This window comes from Benincasa hispida, chromosome 9 (genome assembly GCF_027475165.1).
Source record: "Benincasa hispida cultivar pf3 chromosome 9, pf3_genome.v1.1, whole genome shotgun sequence".
NCBI classification, from domain to species: Eukaryota; Viridiplantae; Streptophyta; class Magnoliopsida; order Cucurbitales; family Cucurbitaceae; genus Benincasa; species Benincasa hispida.
This window is the reverse complement of record NC_143486.1, coordinates 6935995-6963646: the sequence shown is the minus strand read 5'-3', so window position 1 is coordinate 6963646 and position 27652 is coordinate 6935995. Positions and strand designations below refer to the sequence as shown.

The following is a 27652-nucleotide window of genomic DNA, read 5'->3' as shown; positions in this document are numbered from 1 at the left end:
AGCACACATTAAACAAAATGAACTCATTCTTGCACTCACTTCATTAGCGGGATGAAGTATTCTACTCAACCCATATGCAATTTTGTTACTCATAATGGATGAAATGAGGTAAATAGATAGACAAAAGATGGAGAAAATAATGATATGCATTGAAAGTAATAGAAATCATACAAATGAAAGTTCCATATTCAATAACGATTCAATATAGAATTAGAAGGTGAATGAAAAAGATGGTTGAATGGGTGAAGAGGTCAAGCCGCCAGTGACAATCTCTTATCCCCTTGTTGGAACCGGCTACCCTCTGACGGTGAAACTTGACAGTAGCGAACAGTCACGAACGACAATCGTTAGAAATGTGGAACATGCAAAATAGAAACTCGTTACAGGCTGAGTTTTGGATCTCGCTCTCTTTAAGACGTTTCACAGCTCTGCCCAAGTGTGTAAGAAGGTCAATAATATTGTCATGTCGTCCCCAGGATAAAACAATCTAAAAATGTCTCAATCGAAAATGCACCGTATTCGATCGAAAAATTCACACTTGTTAGACTGATTTGCTCGGAAAACCAAAATATAAAAAGAAAAGGGTCTGAGAGAGAATTCTATGAAGTTTAAAAACTAAAACTGAGATGACGAAGAAGTTAAAGGCTTGCACCTTTTATAAGCATAGAAGGCCAACACGCTGATGCAGAAAATGGGCAATCGCTAAACGTGCAGCTGCGCAACTTGTGCAGAGTCGTTGAATGTGTAGGAGCATGCACGGAGCACATGGACCGCCTCGTGAGCAACACGTGTTGGTTCGATTTTGGTTGAAAGATTAAAAAAATTATTAAAATAAAATGAAAAATAATTGTACACACATGCCATGCCCGTCCAACCGACCGAATGGACGCGGTGACGATGAGCGCATGTGAGATGTCCACCGTACCCACATTGGTCTATCTCCTCACTCCCTCTAAAATATGGATACCCCTTGGGGCCTAATCCCAAAGTCCAAGATGGGAGTATAAGAAAGAGACTCCCCTCTAAAAAATAATCAATGTGGGATTCTCAACCAAAAGTTTTTTTCCTATTTTTTTTTTTTTTCTAAAACTTGAATTTTCACCCAAAAATTCCCCACTTGAAAATTTTAAACATAAGAAAAGCATTTTTTCATTGAGTAATATCAGTCTATACAACACTGTGTATAAGCAAAGGTGTCTTACAACTTGAACCTTTACATAGTGTAGATGATTCAGAATATACTATAGTAAACCCTTGGTTTCGAACTCTATCTCTAGCAACATTTCACACACAATATTATTGGGGTGTAGTTCGAAAGTACGTGCTTTAAGGCCTAGCACGTGTATCTCGATTTAGTGAATGCTCTAGAGAGTTTGCCTAAAACCTTCATAGAAAGCGGCCCCTACTTCCACATTCACATAGGTGAGTTTATCAAGAGTACTTCTGTAGCTAGGTACCCCACTTTGACATCAAGTATAGATTTCATTAAGAACTAAGTTAACCTTTCCTACGCTTCAAGATATCATGCTTAGACTTTAGACCACAGGAAGGGGACTCTGTGTTAGTTTTAGTATAATTCACTTTATGTCACTTTTGATCAATTATTACCCATTAAACCTGTTTCTTGGGATCTCCAGTCTACAAGTGGGATTTTCCTCACAATGATTCATTTTTCTATACACAAGAATCCCATCATTTCCGAGGTTTAGAAAACCTTCTCTTTGGTCAATCCTTTCATCAAAATATCTGCCAAGTTTTCATCAGTCCGTATATGATTCACTCTAACTATACTAGTAGTGAGGAACTCTCTAATGGTACTATGCTTACGACGTATTTGTCATCTTCTTCCATTGTAATGACGGTCCTGAACTTTTGCGAGTGCTGCAGTACTATCACAATGGATTAATATGGTTGGTACCAGCTTTTCCCACAGGGGAATTTCTTATAGCAAACTTCTAAGCCAACCTGCTTCTTCACTAGCTGTCGCTAGTGCTATCATTTCTGACTCCATCGTAGATTGGGATAGAATAATCTGTTTCTTGGACTTCCAAGAGACAGTTCGGCCTGCTATATTAAAGATATAGCCACTTGTAGCCTTTGAATCATTTGAGAGGAAGTTCCAGTCAACATCGCTGAATCCTTCAAGGACAGCGGAAAACTTCTGATAATGTAATCATAGGTTTTGGGTTTTCTTCAAGTATCTCATAATCCTTTCTATAGCATTCTAATGTTCTATACTAGGCCTGTTTGTAAACCTACAAAGTAATCCTATAGCATAAGCTATGCAAGGTCTAGTGCAGTTAGCAGTGTATCTAAGACTACCTATGATGCTCGCATACTCAGATTGATTAACACCGTCACCAGTTTTCTTGAACAACTTAACATTAGGGTGAAAAGAAGTACATGTTGGTTTACATTCAAAGTAATTATACTTCTTTAGAATCTTTTCTATATAGTGAGATTAATCCAAAGAAATTCCCTTTTCAGACCTAGTCACTTTTATGCCTAAGATTACACTTGCTTCTTCTAAGTCTTTCATATCAAAGTTTGCATTCAATGTAGATTTCACATCATTTATGATGTGCAATTTCGACCCAAAGATTAACAAATCATCTACATGCAAGCACATGATAATGCATAGATTATTTTCAAATTTATAGTAGATGCATTGGTCATTTTCATTAACCTTGAAACCTTTAGATATGATTAGGTTATCAAACTTTTTGTGTGTCATTGCTTAGGAGCTTGTTTCAAACCATATAGAGATTTATCTAGCTTACAAACCTTATTTTCTTGACCATGGACTATAAAGCCCTCAGGTTGTTCCATGTAAATCTCTTTTTCAAGTTCACTATTCAAGAAAGCGGTCTTTACATCCATCTAATGTACTACGAGGTCATAAAGGGCAACGAGAGAGAACAAAACACGGATTGAGGTAATTCTAGTAACAGGTTAGAATGTGTCAAAGAAGTCTATGTTTTCTCTTTGTCTAAAGCCCTTTGCTACTAACCTGCCTTTAAACTTATCAACTGTTCTATCAAGTCTAAGTTTAATTTTTAAGATCCATTTGCATCCTATTGCCTTGAAACTTGGGGGTAAGTTTATTAAGTGTCAAGTCCTATTTGACTCAATAAAGTCCATCTCATCATTTATGGCTTCTTGCCATAAGTTGACATCTACAGAAAACAAGGCAACTTTGAGGTCCTTAAGATCTTTTTCTACATTATAAGTGTGGAAGTCATTCCCAAAATCCTTGGCGGTTCTAGTTCCTTTCCTTCTTCTAGGTTCTAGATCGGCTTCTTCTGTAGGGGTGGGATTCCTAACTAGGGTTAGACTACTGGATCTTGAGCCCCCACTATTTCTCGATTTAAAAGGGAATTTGTCCTCAAAGAAGTCGACATCGTTTGACTCAATGATCACTTGGTTTACTAGGTCATAGAACCTATAGGCTTTACTGTTTATGGCATAACCTATAAATACACACTCATAGGCTCTATTAGCTAGCTTTCTTCTTTTAGGGTCTTGAATCCTTACAAAGACTCGACATCCCCATGTTCTAAAGTATGACAAGTTTGGTTTCTTGTTCTTGAGAACTTCGTAAGGTGAAGTAGTGTTTCTAAACTTTGGCATTCTACTTAGGACATAACACATGGTAAGGATGATTTCACCCCACCAATAAGATGTGGCTCCTGAACCAAGTAAAATAGCAACTAATAGCTCAACTAAAGTTCTATTTTTTCTTTCGGCTTTTCTGTTCATTTCAGGAGAGTAAGGCGTAGTCTTTTCATGTATTATTCCATGTGAGTTAAAGAACTCAATAAAGTATGAGTTGTACTCAGTTTCCCTATTACTACGAAGTCTTTTAACATTTCTAAAAAGAAGTTGTGCTCTCAGATGAGAAAAGAGAGCCAACACTTAGAAGGAAATCAAAAACTTAGAAGTGAGGAACGCATGATCCTCTGTAGGCACAAAAATCCAAGGGAGGAAATTGGCTATGTCTAGCAGGAGTTATGTGTCAAGGGCCATATGGAGGTTAGTAAAGGCCTAAGGTGGATAGTATGCAGACAATTGAGGTTACTTAAATGACGCATGGTAGACAAGAAGTGCTGAGGTGTATTAAAAGTTTAGGGAGGCTTTTATAAGTAGCAACCCTAAACACGAGTGTCTAAGGGTAAAGCCAGCATATGCATTGGTTAATGATGCTTGAGATAGGGAATTCAGATTTAGTAGGGGTATGCGTTGGCCGAGAACAAAGACAAGATAGGATGCAAACCTAGGCATTGACAAAGAACTTAAGTATTAAGCTTAATCACCCAATTAGTGGGCTAAGTGGCATGTTTAGAAGTCATGATAATGAGTTAGTGTGCCAGCTGTCACCTTAAGGAAGTGAGCATGCAACCTGAGTATATAAGGAAGTTTTAAGTGTAGAGCTCAATTTGGGCATCTTTAATCGTGCTAAAGAATAAGAGTTGCCACCAATTTGAAGCTTGAGCTGTGAGGAAGCTAATTCAAGGCTGTTGGATGAAGATTTCCCATGGAATTGAGCTGAAGGTTAAGGAAATTCTTCAAGCATTCAAGAATCTTATATTATGTGGACGAGTTGAAAAGGATTGGTAATTCCAAAGAATCAAAGGCTGGGATTCTAAGGTAAGTTAGTTAATACGTTTAGGAATGAGTTCTTAGAAGGAAAATTCATGAGATTAAGTCTAGAATTTAAGTTATTCATGTTAAAAGTGAAATCTAGAATTTTGGTTGGATGAACAAGCGGGCAACTGCAACCCACGCATAAGCAAGCAATTGACCAGCAGAGGCTAAGTGTGGACAAGCATCCATCGCATAAGCGAGACAGGCACGTTCTAACGCCTAGGAGCCTCTTATGTGCAAGCTGCCACCCACTTAGTTAATCGCAAGGTAAAGATTTGGTTAAGTGTGGTAATGCGTTAAGTACAAAATACTGAGGATGCGTCGAGTAAAAGGGGAATAAGATGATGCATCGAATTAGGTTTGAGGCTTAGCATGCGATAACTTAAATAGTAAGTTAAGCTCAAGAGAGCGCTAAAGACATTAACCAAGGGCTCTTATTATTCTTACAAGGCGGATGCGTATAGGGGAGGCCTACAACCCTTTGAGGGGGTAACTCAAGAATGTAAGTGACTAGTTTTAAAAATATTTGTTAAGTGTTTTACTTATGAATTTCCAACACATAGTTACTTTTATCTTAATGTTCCAACGCATAGTTTAAGTAATGAGTGTCGATTATGAACGCATGTTGATGATTTAAAGACAATTTTACTTGTAACTTCCATGCGTTCCAATTAAGTTTTATGTCATGTTTTGAAGGAACACTGAAGTTCCATTGCGGAAGTGGAATAGACCCAATTTTTAACTTTTACACAATGAAAATTACATAACAGAATTATGTAATTAACAAATTAATTTTACAACATGCTTAAAGGGGGGGGGGGGGGGGGAAGAAATTAGGTTTTAGGGAAGACTTACCCTTGAAGAACCTTTCTTCATGTAATCCTTCTACGTCGATGACGAACAATCAAGATCCTAGACACCACCACAAGAGTTTCCTCTGTATTCTCCTTTCCTAAGGAGAATACAGAGGAAGGAGTTGCGTGGGCTCTAAGATTTTTGGAAGAGAATGAGAGTGAATTTTAGAGAAGAAAAAGAATCAACGTGATGTCCTTGGGAAAATTATAGAGAGAACACTATTCTATATCAACCCAAAAGAGAAGAAGAAAACCCACTTCCAAACACGCACACGCACACGCGCACACACACACACTACTTGTAGTTTTATAGTTTTAATTCTCTCATTAAATCATGATATTTAATATAAATCACATTTAGATTATATAAATCTCATCCATATAATTAATATTTGAATCATATTCAAATACACAATTCCTTTCAAATAAAATTTATATTATAATATATCAAATACATTATATTAATTATATCATATATAATTAGATTAAATTAATTATATCACATATAATTAGATTAAATTAATTATATCATATATAATTAATTCTCTCAATTAATTTGAAAAATTCAAATTAATCCAAAATTAATTCTCATTAATCCCTGTTGAGCTCTATAGGGGACCTTATGGACCTGTAGATTGAAGCTCCAATGGTACTTGAATAATTAATTAAACTCTTTTAATTAAATTATTCAACGTCCATTAACTGCCGATCACTCTACTAAAGATCGACAGTTGCACTCTTTGCACTCTATGTCCATTGAATATAACCAGTCAACACCACGATAACCCTTCACAGATTGCTCGTAAGTACAGTTGGGTCAAAATTACCGTTTTGCCCATGTAGTTACATCTAACTTCTTAAGTACCACCGATCTCTCTAATGAACAAGAAGTCATAGTCTAACTATGACCAAACCCCTCTCGAGCCAAGAGAGGGTGTGACGCCACATTGTTCAAGCCCCGAAATTAGTACTTAAAGGAGCAATTTATCTACTTATCCCGACATCAGGGAAAGAGAAAATTTCATCTTGTGTAGTTGTGTTCCCAACTCTCCAATCAGTCGAATCCCCAAAATGGTAGGCTTATTGAGTCGACAATCTAACCACTTTCATCCATACAACTCAAAGGACCGCTTTCATAGACAGAAGTTCACAACTCACTAAGGATTCAAGTCATGTCACCTATGGTCATCCTCTCTATTGTGAATGATGTTATATAATGAGACTAGTCATTCGTGGCCTGGTCTTATACAAACTCCTTTCTATAGAACACCTCCACTCATATGTCTCCACATGAATGATTAGGATCAGATTATTTGTAGCACTTTACAACAATTGTAACATCTACAAAGTGGGTCGTATTCATAGTGTCACCAAGATAAGGTACCCAACCTTATCCATCTACTACAGACTATTTAGGTTATCATTTAAACATGATCCACCCATATGTCTCTACATACATATTTAAGCTACGGATGATAACTTTGGATGTTATTTTATTTGTTTGTGGGTTAATGCTACTAAATGTCAAATAAAACATCTCATATTTTATTAAATAAATAAAGCATTTGTACATTACGATTACAAACTATAGGGCCCACGAGATTTAGGACATCAACCCTAGTCCCCAACATGTTTAACATTAGAATGAGTTATTTACTAATTCCCTTAAGCATGATAAGTATGTTGTTTTATGATGTTAACATGTAAACCTACTCTTGAGCATTGGTACCGAAGGTATGGTAGGGTATCCAACTATATGACGATCCTTGCTGCCGAAGGTATAGTAAGGTAAGCAGGATTCTACTCAGTTCTACGTGCATGTAAGATCTATGTTATTGACATTGATGAGATCGAGCAAATAAGCTCTTTCTCAACTAAGGTTATTAGGAATTGAGCAAAAGAGCTCTGTTGTATGTTCAAGTGCAGAAGTAGAGAAATTTTACAGGAAATATTGATGGGTTTTGGTCTAGGGTTTTACATATTATGATTTTATATTTTCAAAACTTTATTTCCGAACCCTGGAATGTGAATGTAAATGTTTTGTTCTAAACATGTTTAGATCGTGAGCTATGAAAGTATTATTTATTTAAAAGAAGTCACTCATAAGGCATTATCAGCTGACCTTTTTTAATGTTTTTCTCCTCAGGTAGCGATCAACGTCCCGAGGTGTAGCAGTTTTTTTAATCAATCACTTAAGAACCTAAGAGGATTTAAAGCTTAAGTGACTCATCATGTCTTGTTAAACTCGGATCTTATGTTCATGTTGTGGGAGTCAGGATAGAATTTTGAGTGGTTGTTGTAAATAATTTAACTTGGACCTTTTAACTATACTACATGTAAATAAAGTGTCGTACTATGTGAAAATCTGTATGTTAAGTTGTATAGACCTTTTGACAATAATCCGTTGTGAGTTATAAAATTGCTTATCAGGTTACTAGAAGTACATTATAAAGGAAGTATATTGGCAATAGTTGTCATAAGAGGATTTAGAAATTTCTGTCTTCACAATTTTTCTCGGATTAAAAGGGTAATTCAGGAAGGGTGTGACAGTAAGTCTCTTGAATTCACCTAGATTCCCATTCAAGGACTTAAAATGGTTCATTTAGAAAGAAAACAGTTTTTCTCAAACGTAAAGCTTGTTAAGTAGGTCCTTTTTGACATAAAGAGTGTTCAATTTCTCTCAAATTTTCATGTGATGTGTTTTCATTTGACTTGCTGAAGTACGTTGTCTGAGAAGTTGAGAATTAAGATTCCATAAACAATTTCTTCAATGTTCTGTCTTTCTTCATCACTCATTGTGGCAGGTAAAGTCTTTGGATCATCCAAAGCTTTCAAGGCCTTTTGAGAGTTTAAGAAAGCCTTGACCTTCTTTGTCCATAAAGCAAAGTCTCCCAAACCATTAAACTTATCAATTTCAAACTTGGTAGTAGCCATTTCAAAGACTCTAAGAAACAAACCTAAGCTCTGATGCCACTTATTATTAGGCTCTAAGAAAACACTAACGAGGTCTAAATTTCTTTTGTAGGTTGAGCTGATCCAAGAAAGTTAAAAATGAAGTAGATGTTGTATGGACTTCAGATTGCCACATTGCTTCAACAAGTGATAGGCTCTCTTCTTGCCTTATCTCTTTTGTTTTTCATTTTGACAGAAAAACATTAAGGAAATTAGGGCAAAACTTTAATCCCTCTCTCTTTTTTCTGTTCTTCTTTTGGCAGAGGAATTGAAGTGAAGATATTGGACTCAAATGTTCGAAATTCAAGCATGCAAGTTAAGAAATGAAAGGAGAAGAGAAAGAGGAACACAAAGATGCATAGTGGTTTGGTGTTTTCACCTACCTCCACTCTTCAATCGATCTTCAAATTTCATTTAACTTCAAGATTACAAACACCAAAAAAACTGAGATAAGTTCTTCTTCACAGCTCCCTCTCAAACTCTATTTCTTTGTATTCGATATACATGCTTTGCACACAGGAATGAATATTATGCAATACATTTCTTTCTTTCTTTTGCTTTTATTATAGATAACTAAAACAAAAACAACTGAGTAACTTGTTATAGCTATTTAACCGGCACTAATTATTTTTTGTTTTGTTTGTTTAACAAGAGCTGGAGATTTTGGTTCAGCTTCATAATACTAAATTTATTTTTTTACTATGATTGTCTGGATGTGAACACATGCACCCCATACTAAAAAATACACTTTTTTACCATGACGGTCTAGATGTGAACACATATACCCTGTACTAAAAAATACATTTTTTTACCATGATGGTCTCGATGTGAACGTTAACTCTAATTTTTTATATATATTTTTTAATTCAAGATTTTAATAGAAAAAATCTTATTGAAAATTCATGAAGAAAGAAGTTAAGGTTGATTTTTTATGAATTGAAATTTAAATTAGGAAAACTTAATTTCAAAGCTCAAAAACCATGTGTAAATACTGTATAATAATATGTAAATGCCCATTGTCAAAAGATAAAAAAGTATAAATACCTTGTAATCCAAAAGATCTGAAGTCTATCTTTGTGTCCATTTTTGTTTGCACCTCCGTTTTCCACAAATTCATCCATCACTTTCATTCCTCTTCAGGTATTGGTTCCTAGGTAAATGAGGCCAATCAAAAAGAGCTAAAGTCTATATACCAAATGGCCACTTCCTTTTGTAACTTCCTTACGACTAGAATTAAAATCGGTGAAAAATGTCATGACACTCAGAACGACGAACAACAAACAGTCAAGATATGATAATCAAACAAAGAGTAAAAATCTAACAGAAATTCGTTGTAGGCTGAGTCGCGGAGCTCGCTCTCTAAGATGTTTCACGGCTCTGTCCAAGTATACTGTTAGAAAATTGTCATGTGATAAAACACATCGTTACCGACTGAAACATTGGAAAAGTTAGGAGAGGAAAATTGGAATGGGACGAATGAGTTGTGTTTTTCAAACGGCTGAAGGTCATACCTTTTGAGCAAAATAGGCGATGAGTCTCAAAACGTGCACGGAAGAAATAATAATATTTGTATTAAAATTAATAATCACACACGCACCTCGTCTGGACGGACGGCGATGCACATGTGGGACGTCGAGAAGCTTCCAAATCAAAATTTTACTGGGATTCTCCGGTTCCCTCTTATTTTTTAAAATTAAATTTTCACCCAACAAAATCATGTCGATGGTATCTGAAACGGAAAAAATCGAACTCGTTTGTGAATGCATCGGGAATAAGAGGACCCAACAACAGTAAACGACGGTGAGGGAATTCCGGTGAACTCTTGCACCAGTGCTCGGAAATTCGAAGTGTTCGTTGTGAGAACGGTGGTTGGTGCTCGTCGTGAACCTTTAGTTCTTTTTATGTAAAACGCTAGAGGATGATGGGTTGAACGAATTTGGGATTTGGTTTTCGGTTGATCCATCAGAGGCAAGTGGGTGGGCTCAAATCTTAGGACGTTCAGATTGACAAAGGAATTAGAAGAATTAGGGTTGAAATCGTGGAGTTGTATATTGTAATTGGAAGAGAAATTGTAGAAAGAGAGTGGATGGAGGAGGTGATTTTGGTTATGAAAAGGAAGTGATTGTTGTTGATGAGGGATTGATGAAGAACCAGGGGTTGAAGTCTGAAGAAGGAGGAGGAACAAAGCAATAGAAAATAATAAAATAAGAGCAAAAATGGTGAATTCAATATTAATTGGGCTGGAAACTCCCGAACTTACGATATCGGGCCCATCCATGGCCCATCTAATAACTTGCTCAAGCTTGATGAGTCAAAGTTGGGGCTGGATCGTTAAAAAGCGGGCCGCATCATCAATAATCCAGAAACTCGAGCTCAAACCCTAAACTTTGTCTTTCGGTCATATAAAAGGGCAATTTTCCTTGCTGCTCTCCCCATAGCCAAACTGCAGATAGAATTTCTCCGCCCTAGGGTTTCTTTGTCCTGCATCAATGGTACTTCTCTTTCCCTTTCTTCTATTCATCGATTTATGCCTCCGTGTATCTGGTTTCATCTCTGTTTTCTTGTTCGGTTAATCTACAGGGAAAGGGTACGGGCAGTTTTGGTAAAAGGAGGAACAAGACCCATACTCTCTGTGTACGGTGCGGCCGCCGCAGCTTCCATCTCCAGAAGAGCCGCTGTGCAGCATGTGCTTTCCCTGCTGCTCGCAAGCGCAAATGTGAGTGATCTCGATCTGTTTGTGTTTTCGTCACTATCCTCTTTATTTGGATTGATCTAAATTGGCCGTTTGGCTTGTGTTTGTGTTGATTCAATGTATCTGCTGCTTTAGATTTGTTTAGCGAACATTCGCGTCTCTAGTAGTCAGTACTTAGTATTTAGTATTGAGTTACTAACGCTGAACAAGGCGGCTAAAGTATGTGAATGTTGATGAGATTCGTTCGTTCGGCGAAGTAGTTCCACTATACGAGATGTTTGTATCTGTTGCAGTGTTCTGTGGAGTTTGGATTGATTTTGATTGTTTTCCTTGCCTTTGGGCTTTGTTTAGACAACTGGAGTGTGAAGGCAATTAGGAGAAAGACAACCGGAACTGGAAGGATGAGGTACTTGCGCCATGTTCCGCGTAGATTCAAGAGCGGCTTCAGAGAGGGTATGATATTGTGTTTGTTGTGTATTCAACTCTTCGTCCTATTTGCTTCATGGGTTCTGGGTTTTAGTACTAGATTTAATTGTACCCTGACTAAAAATTGCTTTGTGTTTGTCATTAGGTACTGAAGCTGCACCCAGGAATAAAGGAGCTGCAGCCTCAGCATAAGGTTTTGGAAGAAGTTCGACTTAATTTCAGTACCCAACTATAGTTTTCAGTAGGGTTTTTACTCATCTGAGAATCATTTCATATAATTTTGTTTTTCTAGTTTTGCTTTTTCATGATTTAGTTGAACGCGGTTTCTTTAAAATGTATTGTTTGAATTTTGGACAAATGACGAATCAGATTGTTCGAATTCTGCTGTTTGATTATGCATTTTTCAGTGTTCTATTTACCACCCCTTTCCTTCCAAAGATGCATATATTGGGAGAATCTTTGTCAAATCCCTAGATTGAACTTGGGTCATTTTGAAGTTGGGTTTAATCCAAAGCAACTAGATTATTGGAATCTTGCTTGAAATGATAAATTTGATTGCTGTTTTCACCATGTCCCATGGCCTTCGATGTAACAAGAATCTCATGCTTCAGCAATTAGATTATTGGAATCTTGCTTGAAATGATAAATTTGATTGCTGTTTTCACCATGTCCCATGGCCTTCGATGTAACAAGAATCTCATGCTTCAGCAATTGATCATGCTCATTGCTGTGTTAATCGTTTCTTACCATTCTACTTCTACCTACCATCAAAATTTCTTCTTTTGCTGTATCGAGTTGAACTTGTAGCTCTGGGGTGTTTTAGTGTAATTTTAATAATAGGCACCTAAATTGGAAAATTTTTAATTCAATTATGATCATTTTTGCTGGGTTATTTATTATACTTTATACGAATTGTAAATTTGAAGCTTGGAGGAGTCGGTTTTTAGTGTACATTTTGTATTTTTCAATTAAAATATAATAATTCTACAATAACATTATTAATCGAGGTCAACGGTTCCACTCGTAAATTTTGTACTAAAACTTATTAATAATATGGGTAAAGTTTCAACTTGTATTTAGCTGGGAATCATGGCTTGCAAAAACAATTATCGAACAAGAACAAATTGTTTAATAAATTGTTTAATTGTAATCTGGCTTTAAATTAAGTACCTACAAAATCAAGCATTCTCATCCTTGGTTTTCAAATGAATTATCGAATCACTGGAACACGAAATATAGGATTGTTGGAGAAAATATCTGAACCAAACCCTTCCACAATGGCAACCACATAAAACGTGGACATTAAACTACACTATACAAACCACCACAACTTAAAAATGGTAATGCTGCAGAAAAACAAAAATGGGGGTTGGCAGAAGACATTTCAGGTGTGGGATAGACTGTAGAAGGGAATAAATGCTACAATTTCCAAAAATGGGGGCAATAGACTCTGAACTGCAGAAACAAAAATGTAGTTGTAAAGCAAAATCGATATGGCACAACGGAATGCTGGAGTAATACTTGTCCAAGACCATGACCTGTGCATGCAAAGCAATCTTAGACATTCGTATCGAGTTCAAGTTTGCCAAACTTCTCCTTTTTTTCGTGCAACTGTTTGAAGACAGGATTGAGCTCTGGAAACAAGGTTGATAGCAGCAGCTCAATAAGGTCCAGCGCCAATAGCTTCATGCAAATAGCTGACTGCAATTGTATTATCACAAGTCAGTTTAGCAGAGGAAGGATGCTTTTACTCATTCAAAATATGCAAAGTACCTGAAGGAAGTAATACAAATCCTTGGCACATTGCTCGTATTCCTTTCGACCAACAAGCCCCACAATAGCAGGTGGAGCATTAGCTTCATACCCAAATTTCATAGTAAGTTGATCAAAACAGATATTAAAGTGAAAGCAACTTAAAATTGAGATTTGAGATGGGGAATAAGTGTAAACATACTGATCATCAAGTCATACACGAACTTTGCACGACGGTCAGCTTCTTGCTGCTGCAATTCCTCAAGGGATCGAGGGGATAGGATTTCATTGGAGTAGTTGCCGGAAGACGAGCCTTCGGGTGATGGTTGTTGCTTTGGACGCTTGCTTATGAATACCCCACCAGGCCACAGAATCTATTAAATTCACATTTAATATCCCCATCAATTAAACAGGCTATCTATCATATACATTTTTTTTTCTAGAATTTTCAAATCAGATGAAATTATTTTAAAAAATATGTTGTTAAAGAAAATTAAGTTCCTAGAAAACGAGTGAAGATCATTCTACCGTATGGCCAACAAGAATTACAACAGTGAGAAAAAAACCATTTTGCCTCATAAGTACCTGTTCAAGGCGATTGATAGCGGAAGCCATGGATGATCCCTTGCGAAAACGTTGGATCTTCTGTATCAACCAATCCTCAAGAGCATCCCCCATGCCCAGTTGCAGCACCTGTTTTGCCACCCAAAATGCCTTTCTCCTGTAATTCAACAGTAACACACACTCCAATTAAGAATCTACTACAAAAATAAAATACTATCTCAATGGATGAATGAATATAAATCTTCATAATCCAGCACCTGATCCATCCCCCGTCTTGTAGCTGGAATATTACATCCACCAAATCAAATATGGGTACTGTTAAATTTGGCGGCACCCACTGCAAATAGTTCCAAACCAAACACCACATGTTACCCTTCAATGAAACAAATAGCTAGACTACATATATATAACTTTTTTAAATTTTCATCTCAGTCATAACTTTACTTTTATCTAAAGTTTTAGAAGTAAACATGACATGTGATATAAACATCATTTTATATGAAGCTCATAATCATTGGTGTGATAATACTCTCTTTTCTTCTTTTTCTATCGTTTCATTTTCAATAATGGAAGTCATTTTAGGTTGAATAAATTATAAAAAGTTACATAGTTTCACAATTTTACGGGTTAAATATGTATATTGTTACTAAATTAAAAACAAATGGTACTTTCGACTCAATTATTAAAACATATTTTGATGTCACTTTATCAACTTATCAAATGCAATTCAACATTTTGAGTAACTCAATTGAAACAAAATAGATACATGAAGTGTGAAATTGAAATTTCCAAATTTTCTGAGAGGAGATTAATGAATTACACCATATTTAGCTTGATTGTATGTATAGCTGCAAAAAAGGCTTGGAGGAAGTTAAAGATTACCTCAGTGGGTAGCATTGGATCAGTAGCAGCATCAAGAAGCAAATCAGAAGCCTCTCCTGATTTTTCATTTTCATTCTGGCTCTCAGTTTTCCCAGAGTTTCTATTGGATAATGTTCCATTCTCCTTCTGATTCTCAGTTCTTCCAGAGTTCTTATCAAGCAATCCACTCGTCTCCACAGTAGCATCTGAATCAATATCATAATTGTCAAATATAATCTACAAAGTTCCTGAAAAGTTGTTTTTACTGGAGAAAATAGACGTGCCTTTTGAGTTCAATCTCAAGCCATTAGGCTGAAGTTTACTTTTCGCCTGCAATTTAGGCTCCAAGCATTCAGCAATTGCATGGTCTCTCCTCAGTGGTAATAATCCTGATAAAGGGCTGTTCGGGTTCGAAACACTTCTATTGTCTTCATGGGGTTTATCAGCAAGATCAACTGTAACATTTTCCAACAAATATCAATAGATTAACACAAACAAAGGGTATAATAGATAAGTCAAATTCAATTTTATCTAAATTAACATGATTTACCTGACAAAGTTTCAATGATGGAAAATGAATTCGAGAATATGTATGTCTGCAACGTATAGACATGGTTATATAGATTAAATATCCCGGACTAGAGATTCTGGTCATCAAGGCTGATATCTAGGAGGTAAGTAAAGATCTAACCTGGGAATCAACACTGAGAAAGTCCCAAACTTCAATAGATCCTGAAATTTTCGGGAGCTGTATAAGCCTCTGAAGAATAACAGAAAAGAAAATTGGTCAAAAGCTTTAAATAAAGAACTTAACTACCATATAATGACTTCTAAAAAATAAAGAGTGAAACAAATCTCAAAACGCATACTATGCTGCACTCAATCCAACAGAGCTTACAGATGAAATATACATTAGTAACAGTACCGAAATCTCAAGAACAAAAGAGTAACAGAATGGAATGAACGAACTAGTTCATGAAAATGGATAGACCCAGTTGAAAAATTGTGACCTTCTTGTTGAGTTAAACTGGAATTCAAATGCAACTCATATGGATCATTCTGTGATGAGGATATACAACTATTATGGTAGACAAAAATGATGAAACAGATAATCGAGTAAGATGAATTTGGACCTTTAAATATTTATCAAGTAAATTACACCGTTCCTGAATAACTGGAAAATCTGATCCCGTGGAAAGGAAATGTTTTGGTGGCAAATGTAAATTGTACTCTGAAAACTCTTTTAGACGTCTATGCAACTCCTCAAAATGGCTAAACCTGCAAGAATAAGAAAGACAAGTGCATGCAAAAGGTTAGAAAATAATGAATGGATTAAGGAAAAATAAACCCAGAGAATTTATAGTACAAACCTTCTTTTGATAGACCAGCTATTATTATTATTTACATCGGTAACAGATATGGAATATACAGCAAATGTTCTTGAACCGCTCTTTACTATATTTGCACCCGTCACCTAAATGTACAATAAAGTCACAAGTCACAACCACATCATCATATGTGAGAACAAAACTTCTACATGCTTACAATTATGAACTATTAAGATTTCAATAAAAAAAAATAAAAAATAAAAAATACCTCACATTTCAGCCTAAAGAATGAATCAACCATCTGAGAACTTAGCGAGTAATCACTAGGAAGAATATGGGAAATTGAAGGTACAGATGAAGAAGCCGCTGCTCCACTGTGAATTCTTCCTGAACTCTCCATATCAGAATCATCACTAGAGTCCTCGTCGTTTCCAGGCCCTAGAGGAGAATTTAGTATATCCTGCCCATCACCAGATATAAAGCTTGTTCTCTCAACCTCTTGCCAAACAGGTAACTTCTCACTGTTATGACGGGATCTTTTCCTTCCAGACTGATTCCTGGATAACCTATTATTGTGATCTTTCCCTTTACCTGCCTTCTTAACTCTACAACCATCAGAACTCTCAAGTGGGTGATGAATGTGTGAAATTCTAACATTTCTGTTGTTTCTAGCATTCCAAACTTTGGTTACAGGAGAGTCAAGGCCTGTAACATTGCTTGTTTCCTCATCTTCAGAAGTATTTCCATCTGAGTCATGATCATTCAGGTGCATGGCATCACGATCATTGTCTTGATAATGCATCATGGTAGAGTCATTTAGTATGTCTGAATCTGTTCGACAGGATGAACCATTAACTGTAAGCTGGTCAGTATAGCCCAAGTGAACAGTGCTATTTTTAGAGCAATTAAGCTTGCCCTCAGTTTCAATATCAATCGTTTTAGATATTCTCTTCTCACGCTTCACTGAGATTGAAAGAGGCTTCCCTTGAAGGAGACCTTGCTGGGCATTCTTGTTTAATTGATTCTCATTTTCTTTCATTTTGTAGTTTCTCCCTTTTGCCCACATGTTTTCAAAATGCTCAGGAGCTAGGGCCTTATCCTTTCTACGAGAAAACTGATCCAACTTTTCACCCCATTCTCCACTAGAGCTATGTTTCTGAATAGTGCTTTCATTAACATTTTGGGATGTCGGAGGCTCTGAGTTCCAAGACCGGGAAGATCGAGTATCAATTGAGAGAAGTGGGTCCTTGGATAAACTAGCATTTGAGTTTAATTTTGTAGGTAAATTTGCAGGATTGGTGGATTGTGCATTTTTCATCTGCACCAGCTCAACACCAGCCATAGAAGGATCAAGGAACTTGGAAAGATCTTCAGAGGAGATGCTTGGAGATCCATCAGGTTTGGACCCTAAATTTTCATGCATCGATTCCACTGTCTTAGGCTTTTTCATATTTATGACTAAGGATTCTATTCTTTCATTAATAAACCTGTTATCAAGAAATTTAAAAATATATTACAGCAGCATCAAGTCAGAAAGACATCTTAACACAATCAAGAAAAATAAATTGGTTCAAACCTTGGGCTAGCTAAGTTTAAAACTGGCCGCATTACTGCAGAAGCAAGAAGCTCCCTCACTGTATAACGGAAGTATAAGCACTGAAGATCCTCGTGCTTGAATGTATATAAAATAAGACCATCCATCACATGCTGCAAGACCTGTGTAAGGAAAATAATTCATTTTTACTATGGCATACAATGAAGTGCAAGGTACTTCACCCTTGCAAGCAAATCCATTGGATCTATATCATTTATAGTCAAATATAGAATTGAGACCTTATGCTGAGCTTCAGGAGAAAATAAAGCAGGGTGCAACCTGTTCTCCATAGCCAGGTGTCGTCTGAGTTCTGTATCCAATTGTTCAATTGTGATGGTTCCTAATTGTCGTTTCTCTAATTTTAATTTAGTTGAACGAAAATTTTCCAAGTGTGTGCAGATGAGATTAATAAGATCCCTGCACCCAAAATTTAGTTAACCATTTTAAACAGCAAAAGCCTTCAACTGTTGGATATAGGGCATAGATATGTCAGAACTAACCTCATTAGAAGATCAATCAGATTAATATTCCTAAAGCGTCCAGCAATTTCTCCAAGCACACCATTGACAATATTTATCAATTCCTCTGGACCTTCTTTATCAGGTGTTAAACGAGAATACCAAAGATCTGTCACCCACTCTGAAATTAAATGTCTAGTGAAGTGATCTATTGCATCCTCAGCAACACGTGAATTCACTTTCCTTCTCCACTCTGACTTCTTTACGACTTTAGGAAACTCGACAAGTTTCTCCTGGGAAATACCATGTTCTGGTAAAGGTCTACGTATATATGTAGCAGCTTTTCTCCTCATTTCAAAATCTAAAGAGAAATAGCGGATGAGCACGATCAAAATTGCAGCAGCAGGTAAATTTACCCAAACTGAGGAGCTTGTCACTGAAACAGGAACAAGATAAATTTAATATATCCCTAAGTAAAAGATTGCATCCTTAACATACAAATACAAATACCACATCCACCCGCCTCAGGAAGGCAGAGAGAAACTGAAAATAGACTGAAAAACCTCAAAAGCAAGCCTTTTCTCATAAACTTACAGTGCTAACAGGGATGTGTGTGTCAGAGAGGGATGGGGAAGGGGAAACTTCTCCAGTCATGCAGAGCGGTTCCCATCAAAAGAAGTTCAAACACAGAATATATTATATATGTGTATATATATACACGCATCGCGCATCAATAATCTTCTCTAAGAAAAGTCTACAAACCATTTCCAATTATCAATTGATTCATTATGTAAATTTAAGAACAAACTATGCAAGTGCAGAACAAACGAACTGTTATTTCCACGATAGTGCAAAATGGAATAGTAAACCTAAGGATTCAAATTATCCAGTTGAACGAGTAGGATGTCAAAATCCTCATAGAATAACCCAGTAGCCTCTCATTTTCTCTATGCAAAACGACATAGTTAATGCTGCTTTGAGACCATAACTCAACGAAAGCAAGTAACCATAATAATGAACTAGAATTGTATCCCCAAAGTAAAGTAGTGTTCTTCTGAGGCCTAAACATGTGGTTATGACCATAAATAGTTAAAGTGGCTTGTGAGATTCAAGTTACTACAGGTAATTCAACAACAATTCTTTTGCAAAAGAAGAAATAAGAACCATTCACATCGAATTGAGTTCTACAGCATGCAAGATGAAACAAATATCCCAAGATGGAGTAACTTCAATCAGATCATGACAAAATTAAGCAAAAGAAATCTATTTCTTACATGACATCATATACGATAAACCCACAATGCATATCACCAGAAAAAGAACCCGTTTCTTTGCTTCCTCGAGGAGGTCCCGAAGCGTAACCTGATTCTGCGAGCTCATTCCGGACAATTAAGAAATCAAATTTGCGGTCGCAAGATATTAAAAATGAAGGAAGTGAATTCAATCAAAGTAGCCCCATTAACCCAATGAAAGAATCTTTCAATTTTCAAGCAGATGATCATCCAAGTACCCACACCAAAAACTCAGAAACCCCCAATCGGAGATTGAAGCGATCACGAACTGGGTATCTCAAAATGAGGGCAAAGATTTAAAATTTGTGAAAGAATTGCGGAGAAATGGAAAAAAATAAATCAAATCAAATCAAATGGTTAGTGATGGGGTTTCAAGTTTCCAACTTCATAGTTAGTTTCGCTTTCGCAGTTCATTGGGAATTGGGATTCGATTTTGGGTATTGGAATTTCATCCGCTTCTCGGACGATTGGGATTTTTGAGATGGGAATATCGGAGATTTTTCATACTATCATCATCCTCTAATTTTTCAATAATTGTTTTCGTCCATTCCTCTCTTAATTAAAATCCGTAACAAAGCATTTTCATGAAAAATAAATAAATAAATCTGTCACCAGACGGAACCGAATTCAAATCGTTGAACAGAATTTAGAATCAACTTTCGACAGTTACTTTTACCCTTTTAAAATTTACTTTTTTCAAAATTCGCTATAGCATTTAGTTATAAATAATTTTAACATTAAGTCTATCGGTGGTTATTATTTATAATTCTAAAATTTTAGAATATTTTATAAATATTTTAATTTAATTTTTTATATTTAAAAATAACACTACTTTATATATAAAAAAACTATACCATATTTTAGTTTTATGCTCACTTTCTAAAATAATTAGAATAATTTGCGTTTGACAAACAAGGATTTTCAATGTAAAAAATAACGCTAATAATAATAAGACATGTAGGTATGCAGAATATGTCTCCTCTCAAGGTGGTTAGTTAGATTGTTTAGTTGAGATTTTTCTTTATTCTTCCGAATAGTTTGAGGCTTTTATTGAGGGATCAGGGAGGATTATTCTCCTTAAAACTTTTTTCTTGAGTTGTGAGTATTTTCTTTCTCGTATTTGGTTTATTTTTGTTATTTTTATTTTCATATTTGGTTTAGTTGTGTTTTGTTTGTATCTTGACCTCGGGTTGTGAGGCCTAGAAGAAGAAACATCAAATGTAAATTTAGAAATTGTATATAGTAATGTCTTAACTAGTTTGGTTCTTAAAAAAATCATGGAAATAATGCATATCAATCATCATTAAATTATGTTAAAAACTCCTTTTAACTTAATCAATTGAATTTTATTTGAACTAATAATAGAATTATCGTCAAAATAGATATTTGTCTAAAAATTTATTGGAAGATTGTTCGTAAAGTAAATGTTCCCCTTTTTTTAAATGGGCTACCCTAAATTTACTACTATTTCTATAAAATTACATAGCGAAACATAGAAAAATAAATAAAAACATGGCATTTTCCATTTTACCCCATATTTACTGTTATTTATTGCATAAGTAGCTAAAAAAAATATCATTTGTCAACGCCGTCCGTTTTCTAACCCTCTATTTGTTTCTAGGTGATTAAATATTCTAAACATGTAATTATTTATTTATTTATACTTATTTTCCTCTCTCTCATTATTCAAATAATAATAACGAAGCCATTTTTTCCCTAAAGACTAAAAGCTAATTGTTGAATTAAATTCAGATCCATCATTTCATAGTCCATATCCTACCACTACTTTAACTTCGTATAATTATAGGTTTTGTGTTTTTTAAAAAAAATGAGAAATCAAATTCTTAATTTAAGGGAGACGTTTGGGATAATAAGTTGGCTATTATAGTTATAGATTATTATAGTTAGGTTATAATAGTTTGGGTTTGAGTGTAGATTATTTTAGTTTGAGTTATAATAATATACGTTTGAGGTGTATACTATTTTAGTTTGAGAATAAAATAATAAATACTGGAACAAATGATAAGGTAAAATAGTAAAAACTCTAACAAATAGTAAATAAATTAGTAAATGGAGTTTTGAAATAGTGTTAACTGTAGCTAATTGGAGAGTACAAAATAGTATTTACTATAACAAGAGGTAGTTATTATAGTTTTAAGATAATCTTTGCTCTAAACGCCCTCAAAAAGTTTCAATATTTCATTAGCTTCCAATCAAACTATGTTCATGTACGTTGAAATTATAAATTTTGAATATTTGTCATTCGTGTATATACTTTATAGACCAGGTATAGATCTTAAAAAACAAACTAATAAAATAGATTAATTTCAATACTTTTTGAAATTTGGTAGACTTATCATGTGATACTTTACAACACATCATCACACACGCAACTTGGTAGTAGGACGTGAAGTTGTTCACTCTGCTTTCCCTGGTTCCGGTTTTCATATAAAATTTAATTTTTATTCTTAAATCGATATGTTAATTACGATGACATGTCGAAATATTGGTAAGGCATTTTATTCCCTAATAATAACCTATTTGGGCAAAGTCATTTTCAAGTAGATTTGTCCTAAACGTTTGAGCACAATAGAGGAGCATGTCCAAGTGCATTTTTGTGTAGTTGCCTAGTTGGATTATTCATTGGATAGGTAAAACGCAACTATCAAATAAAATGAGACTCAATTCTCAAGGGAGAGGCTATAAAACTTTTTTTTTTTTTAAGGAAAAAGAAAGTACACGTCATTAATTGGATTTATAGGCTATGATTTCTTTTAAAAGCAAAACTAGAAAATATTTCTTTGAAAAAAACATAGAAGACTAGAAAATGACGGTGTTTTTATACCTTATATAAATTATAAATAGTAAATCAAAATAATGACGTGTATTATGTACAATTTTTTTTAAAGAAAAAGAATTAAAAAAATTTGATTGGGGAAGGCAGAAGAAAATATGACACATAAGTACTGCAGAAGAAATTATGACACATAAGTACCTACATGAGAATAATTTAACTAATATAAAACTCATACTATCAAGTTTTAAATTATATATTTCATCTCCCATTCTACATATTGTGAATAAGTAAATAAATAAATAAAGTGTACAGAATTTAAAGCATGTCTAAAATGAAAGTAACATAAATTAATATTTATTTTTCTCAATATGGATTTGTTGGTTGAGTTTAAATTACAAGTTTAATCAATATGTTTTTTTTATTGAATTCAATTTAATAGGTTTTTGCATTTTTTTCGATAAAATGTCTAATAGATTTTTAAATTTAAAGTTTATGTTTAATAGGTATTTAATATATCCTAGTTTTTTAGGAATTTTCGAACCTGTTGAAATTTGAAAAGTTAATGTCCTATCTATTACACAAAATAAAGAAGTAAGAACATACTAGATATTTGTTAAAATTGAATAATATATTAGAAGTAAAATTGAATAATTAATACATTTTTTACCTAAAAAACACTTAAACTTTAAGATATTATAAACACGATTAAAATTGAAAAATGTAAACAAACAGAAAAATTAAGTTGAAATTTTCAATCAACATAAGTATTTTTCTATAAGTATTTTCTATGTTAATTGAGATGTGCTTATTTTACCAGTGATCTATAATGGAGGCGTGAGGAAATAGCTAGAGATTTTTAAGATTATAAGCTAAAATATATATTTTTCTTTACCAATAAATTTTTTTTATGGTCTCTTTCTTGGATTTTATTATAAATATTTTGATAATAGATACTCATTAGATGTTCATGCTTAGTGTCCATTGACCATGTGTCCATTTGTCCATTTCTCGTGTTGTCCATGTGTCTCAACATTACACATATTATTAATGTAGATTTCTACTTGCCAAATTGCCTATAAATAATAGTATTTGGTGGGTTTTGGAAGACACACATTGGGCAAAATCCATGAAAATTAGAGAAAGTGGAGATTTTAAAGAAATTCCTTATTTAATATTTTGTTAATTTAATTAATTAATTAATTAATATATTATGTTTTATTTATTTTAATATTGATTTAGTTTATTATATATTATTATTATATTATTATATTTTCTCCATATCCATGTTCTCGTTGTGCGTTGTTGTGCTCCTCAAATTTACAATACGTTATCAGCACAAACTTCTATCGTTTTCCTCGTTAAAGGTAGGTCCTAAAGGTATGTCAATTTTTCTCTCTTCGTTATAATTAATAAATTAAATGTTGTTTCATATATTTGATATATATTATATTTCTAATATAAGTATAATATTTTCGTAATAATGTTACTATGAAAAATATTATAAAATTAGAATTTGTAGCATTTGATATGAATGGTAATAATTATTTGTCATAAGTGCTTAATGCCGAAATACACCGAAATTTCATAAAAATGTGATCTGAAAAAACAATTTTTCTTCTTAAATCTCGTCGTAAATAGATGCACTTGAGGCTCCAAAATTTTAAATCAATATGTTAAAGAATACATTTTTCTACCTTTCAGATATGCTCATGCATTAGCAATATCGAGAGATAAGTTCTAAACAGTATTATAAACTAATTTCATGTCTTCTCGTGGGCGAACGAAATAACGAGTTATTAATGAAAAATCATGAATCTCGACCAACCGGGTTGACTCAATTCCCTTAAGTGAATGCTATGAATTTTAATAATAATCATGGTCGAGATCGTATTTGTGGTCGAGGTTGTGACTGTAGTAGAGGAAGAAATAATTATTATTTTCATGGTGGTCGTTATAAGTGTTAGGAAATAAGGCTCTTGGGTGAGATGGAGAGGAATTAACAGTTGGAAAAAACTAACAGAGAGCTCGATGCGACGAAGTTGTGTCAAGCTGTGCGGCCAAAAGTCCAACAATGAAAAAAATATCTCATATTTCATAGACAACAGTGAAGAAAATATCTCATATTATTACATCACAAGCGTTTATTCATACAGGTGTTTACAAACTACAAGACCCTACGAGATTTAGAGCATCAACCCCAACAATGTAAATGTTGTTATGACCTAATAATGTATATGTTATAGGGAGCATGCCTCGAGGAGGTGACGGACTGACTCGGTAGACTACTAAAAGGGATTGTGATCCTACTGAAGATCCATAATACGAGGGGATCAAGATCCAGTTAGAGAACCAGTAGTATAGGAAGCTACATCTGAGGGAGAGTTTAGTACCTCTCAGGTTAGAGTTAATCCTCAGATGTAGGACAAAGTATTTAATAGGATTGCCCAAAGGCTGATAGCTAGTGTAGGATTTATACAGATAGATCTCGAGAATAAGTATGGCATTGAGAGGATGAAGGCACTAAGTGCCACTGCATTTGAGGGTACTACTAACCCTACAGATGCTGCAACATGGTTAATTCAGATAGAGAAATGTTTCCAGGTAACAGAATGTCCTGAAGATTGTACAGTCAAGTTAGCAGTATTTTTGCTATAGAAAAGAGCAGAATGGTGGAGAGTGATAGACTTTAGAAGAAACAAGTCAGAGGTGATGACTTGGGATGAGTTTAAGAGGATATTTGAAGACAAATACTATCCTATTTTTTATCGTGAGACGAAAAGGAACGAGTTTTTAAAACTTGTTCAAGGTAACAAGACAGTTGCCAAGTATGAACAGAAGTATACATAACTATCTAGGTATGCTTCCACGATCATAGTTGAGGAGAAAAACAAATGTAGACATTTTGAGAGCGGACTAAGAAGGGAGATACGAACTCCTGTTACTGCAACAACTAACTGGACGAATTTTTCCCAATTAGTAGAGACTGCAATAAGATAGAGGAGCGCCTGATAGAGAATAAGCGAGATAGGGAAGTCTCCAGAGGAGACATGCAAAGATTTACTTCAAAAGTGTCAGGCAAAAGAGATTTTAAGCCCCGCTTCAATGGGCAAACGTTTTCTCAGGGTAGTATAATGAGAAGTCAACAGAGGAGAAGTAGGCAGAGATTCGGCCAGCAGTTTGGGGATCTAGATCAGGGCAGATAGAAGTGTCTGTTCCTAGTACAGATAGGAAGCCTCAGTGTACCAATTGTGGCAAACATCACTCGGGACAGTGTTATGAAGGGCAGAATATATGCGACCAGTGTAGAAAACCAGGGCATTATAGGAGAGAATGTCCTCAGTTAGTTTTAGAAGCACGAGCTGAACAGAGGACGGTATCACAGACAGTGAGCCAGTCTCAGGTTGGTGAAATTAGAGATTAGGGTTTTAGTGGTGCCAAACAGAAAAATGTGGTTGAACGACCTCGTCAACAGGGCAAGGTTTTCATTGTGACACAACAGGAGGCCGAGGATGCACCGGATGTTGTGACTGGTACAATGTTTATTTTTAATAGGCCTGCTCATGTGTTATTTGATCCAGGGGCAACCATTCTTTTATTTCAAGCATGTTCACATTGAACATTGATAGGATGCTAGAAACTATGCCTGAAGAGTTAGTTATCTCTACTTCTATTGGTGATGTGCTAATAGTTAATGTCTATTATAGAGACTGCGTGATTATGATTGAGGAACAGAACGTGGTGATTGATTTAGTTCCTTTAAAACTGTTAGAATTTTATGCCAATATAGGGATTAATTTCTTGTTTAAATACCAAGCATCTGTTGATTGTCATAAGAAAGAAGCGACCTTTAAATTACCAGGCAAAACGAAGATAGTGTTTGCAGGGGAAAGGAAAACGTTTCCTACTTATATGATTTTAGCGGTAAAGGCCACGAAGTTGTTGAGTAAGGATTGTACAACATACTTGACCCATGTAATAGTTTCACAGACAAAGAAGACAGGACCAGAAGATGTCCTTGTGGTGCAGGAGTTTATTGATGTATTTTTCTAGAAGTTATTAGGATTACCGCCTGATAGAGGGGTGGAGTTTACCATAAACTTACTTCCAAGGATAGCGCCTATTTCTCAGGCACCCTATAAGATGGCTCCAATTGAGTTGAAGGAGTTGAAGACTCAGCTGCAGGAATTAGTAGATAAGGCCTATATCAGGTCCTATGTATCACCTTGGGGAGCATCAATCCTGTTTGTGAAAAAGAAAGATGGCATACTCAGGTTGTGCATTGACTATAGGCAGTTGAACAAGGTGACGATACGAAATGAATATCTATTACCTCTTATTGATGACCTGTTTGACCAGCTGAAAGGAGCATCAATGATCTCTAAGATAGATTTGAGATCAAGTTATCATCAGTTGAAGATCAATGAGTCAGGTGTTCCTTAGACGACCTTCAGGACCAAGTATGAGCATTATGAGTTTCTATTTATGCCATTTGGTTTAATTAATACCTCGACAATGTTTATGGATATGATTAACATAGTATTTCATCCACATATAGACCAGTTCATAATTATCTTTATAGATGATATCTTAATTTACTTAGATAGCAGGGGAAAACATGTAGAGCATATGAGGATAATATTGTAGACATTACGTGAAAAGCAGTTATATGCTAAATTCAGTAAATGCGAGTTCTGACTTGACTAGGTAATATTCTTGGGACACGTAGTGTCAACAGCAGGTGTTAGTGTTAACCTCCAAAAGATAGAAGCTATAGTTAAGTGGGAACGACCTAGTAACAGAGGTACGTAGTTTCCTTAGTTTGGCAGACTACTATAGGAGGTTTGTAGAGGGCTTTCCAAAGATAGCTCTCCCATTGACTAGTCTAACCAGGAAGGATGCAAAGTTTGAATGGACGGATAGTTATGAGCATAGTTTCCAGGAGCTGAAGCAAAGATTGGTGTTTGCACCAATCCTGACCCTTCCAGTTCCAGGGAAGGAATTTGAGATCTATTGTTATGCATCCAGACAGGGTTAGGGTGCGTACTGATGCAGGAAGGAAAAGTAGTAGCTTTTACATCTAAACAGTTGAAGAAACATGAAGGTAACTATCCCACACATGATTTAGAGATAGTAGTTGTTGTGTTAGCATTGAAGATTTGGAAGAAGTTGTTGTGTTAGCATTGAAGATTTGGAGGAATTACATGTATGGTAGAAATGTCATATCTTTACAAATCATAAGAGTTTGAAGTACATCTTTGAACAAAAAGAGTTGAATCTGAGGCAGAGAAGATGGATAAATTTGATTAAAACTATGATTACACCATTAACTACCACCCAGGTAAAGCTAATATGGTGGTCGATGCACTAAGTCAGAAGTCGAGTTACCCCAGAGATATACTAAGTTCTCTAAGGGGAAGTTTATTATAGGAATTTAAAAG

At 35.1% G+C, this 27652-nt stretch overlaps 2 protein-coding genes and 1 long non-coding RNA gene across 5 annotated transcripts; 1 reads left to right on the top strand and 2 right to left on the bottom strand.

Annotated features, from left to right (window-relative positions):
• Positions 1-128: 128 nt before the first annotated feature.
• Positions 129-10626, bottom strand: LOC150033608 (uncharacterized). Of its 2 annotated transcripts, XR_016531882.1 has the most exons (4): positions 10048-10559; positions 9773-9840; positions 9495-9600; positions 129-428 (listed from the first exon to the last, which is right to left on the bottom strand). It is a non-coding gene; the product is annotated as an uncharacterized LOC150033608 (long non-coding RNA). The 2 variants fall into 2 exon arrangements; XR_016531883.1 differs by lacking the exon at positions 9773-9840 and having other exon boundaries at positions 10048-10626.
• Positions 10627-10769: 143 nt separating this feature from the next.
• LOC120084437 (large ribosomal subunit protein eL37x-like) lies at positions 10770-11967 on the top strand. The gene is made up of 4 exons (XM_039040215.2): positions 10770-10942; positions 11031-11166; positions 11494-11595; positions 11714-11967. The coding sequence occupies exons 1-4, from the start codon at positions 10940-10942 to the stop codon at positions 11758-11760; spliced, it is 288 nt and encodes a 95-aa protein (XP_038896143.1). The 5' UTR covers positions 10770-10939; the 3' UTR covers positions 11761-11967.
• A 795-nt stretch (positions 11968-12762) lies between these two features.
• Positions 12763-20077, bottom strand: LOC120085791 (phox (PX) domain-containing protein). Of its 2 annotated transcripts, none has more exons than XM_039041982.2 (16): positions 19400-20077; positions 18168-18561; positions 17907-18084; positions 17650-17789; positions 16342-17560; positions 16116-16219; positions 15879-16023; positions 15437-15505; positions 15296-15341; positions 15030-15200; positions 14767-14951; positions 14142-14221; positions 13906-14041; positions 13523-13694; positions 13342-13424; positions 12763-13269 (listed from the first exon to the last, which is right to left on the bottom strand). In XM_039041982.2, the coding sequence occupies exons 1-16, from the start codon at positions 19503-19505 to the stop codon at positions 13126-13128; spliced, it is 3372 nt and encodes a 1123-aa protein (XP_038897910.2). In that variant the 5' UTR covers positions 19506-20077; the 3' UTR covers positions 12763-13125. The 2 variants fall into 2 exon arrangements, with proteins under 2 accessions (XP_038897910.2, XP_038897911.1); XM_039041983.2 differs by having other exon boundaries at positions 17907-17977; positions 19400-19987.
• Between the last annotated feature and the right edge of the window lie 7575 nt (positions 20078-27652).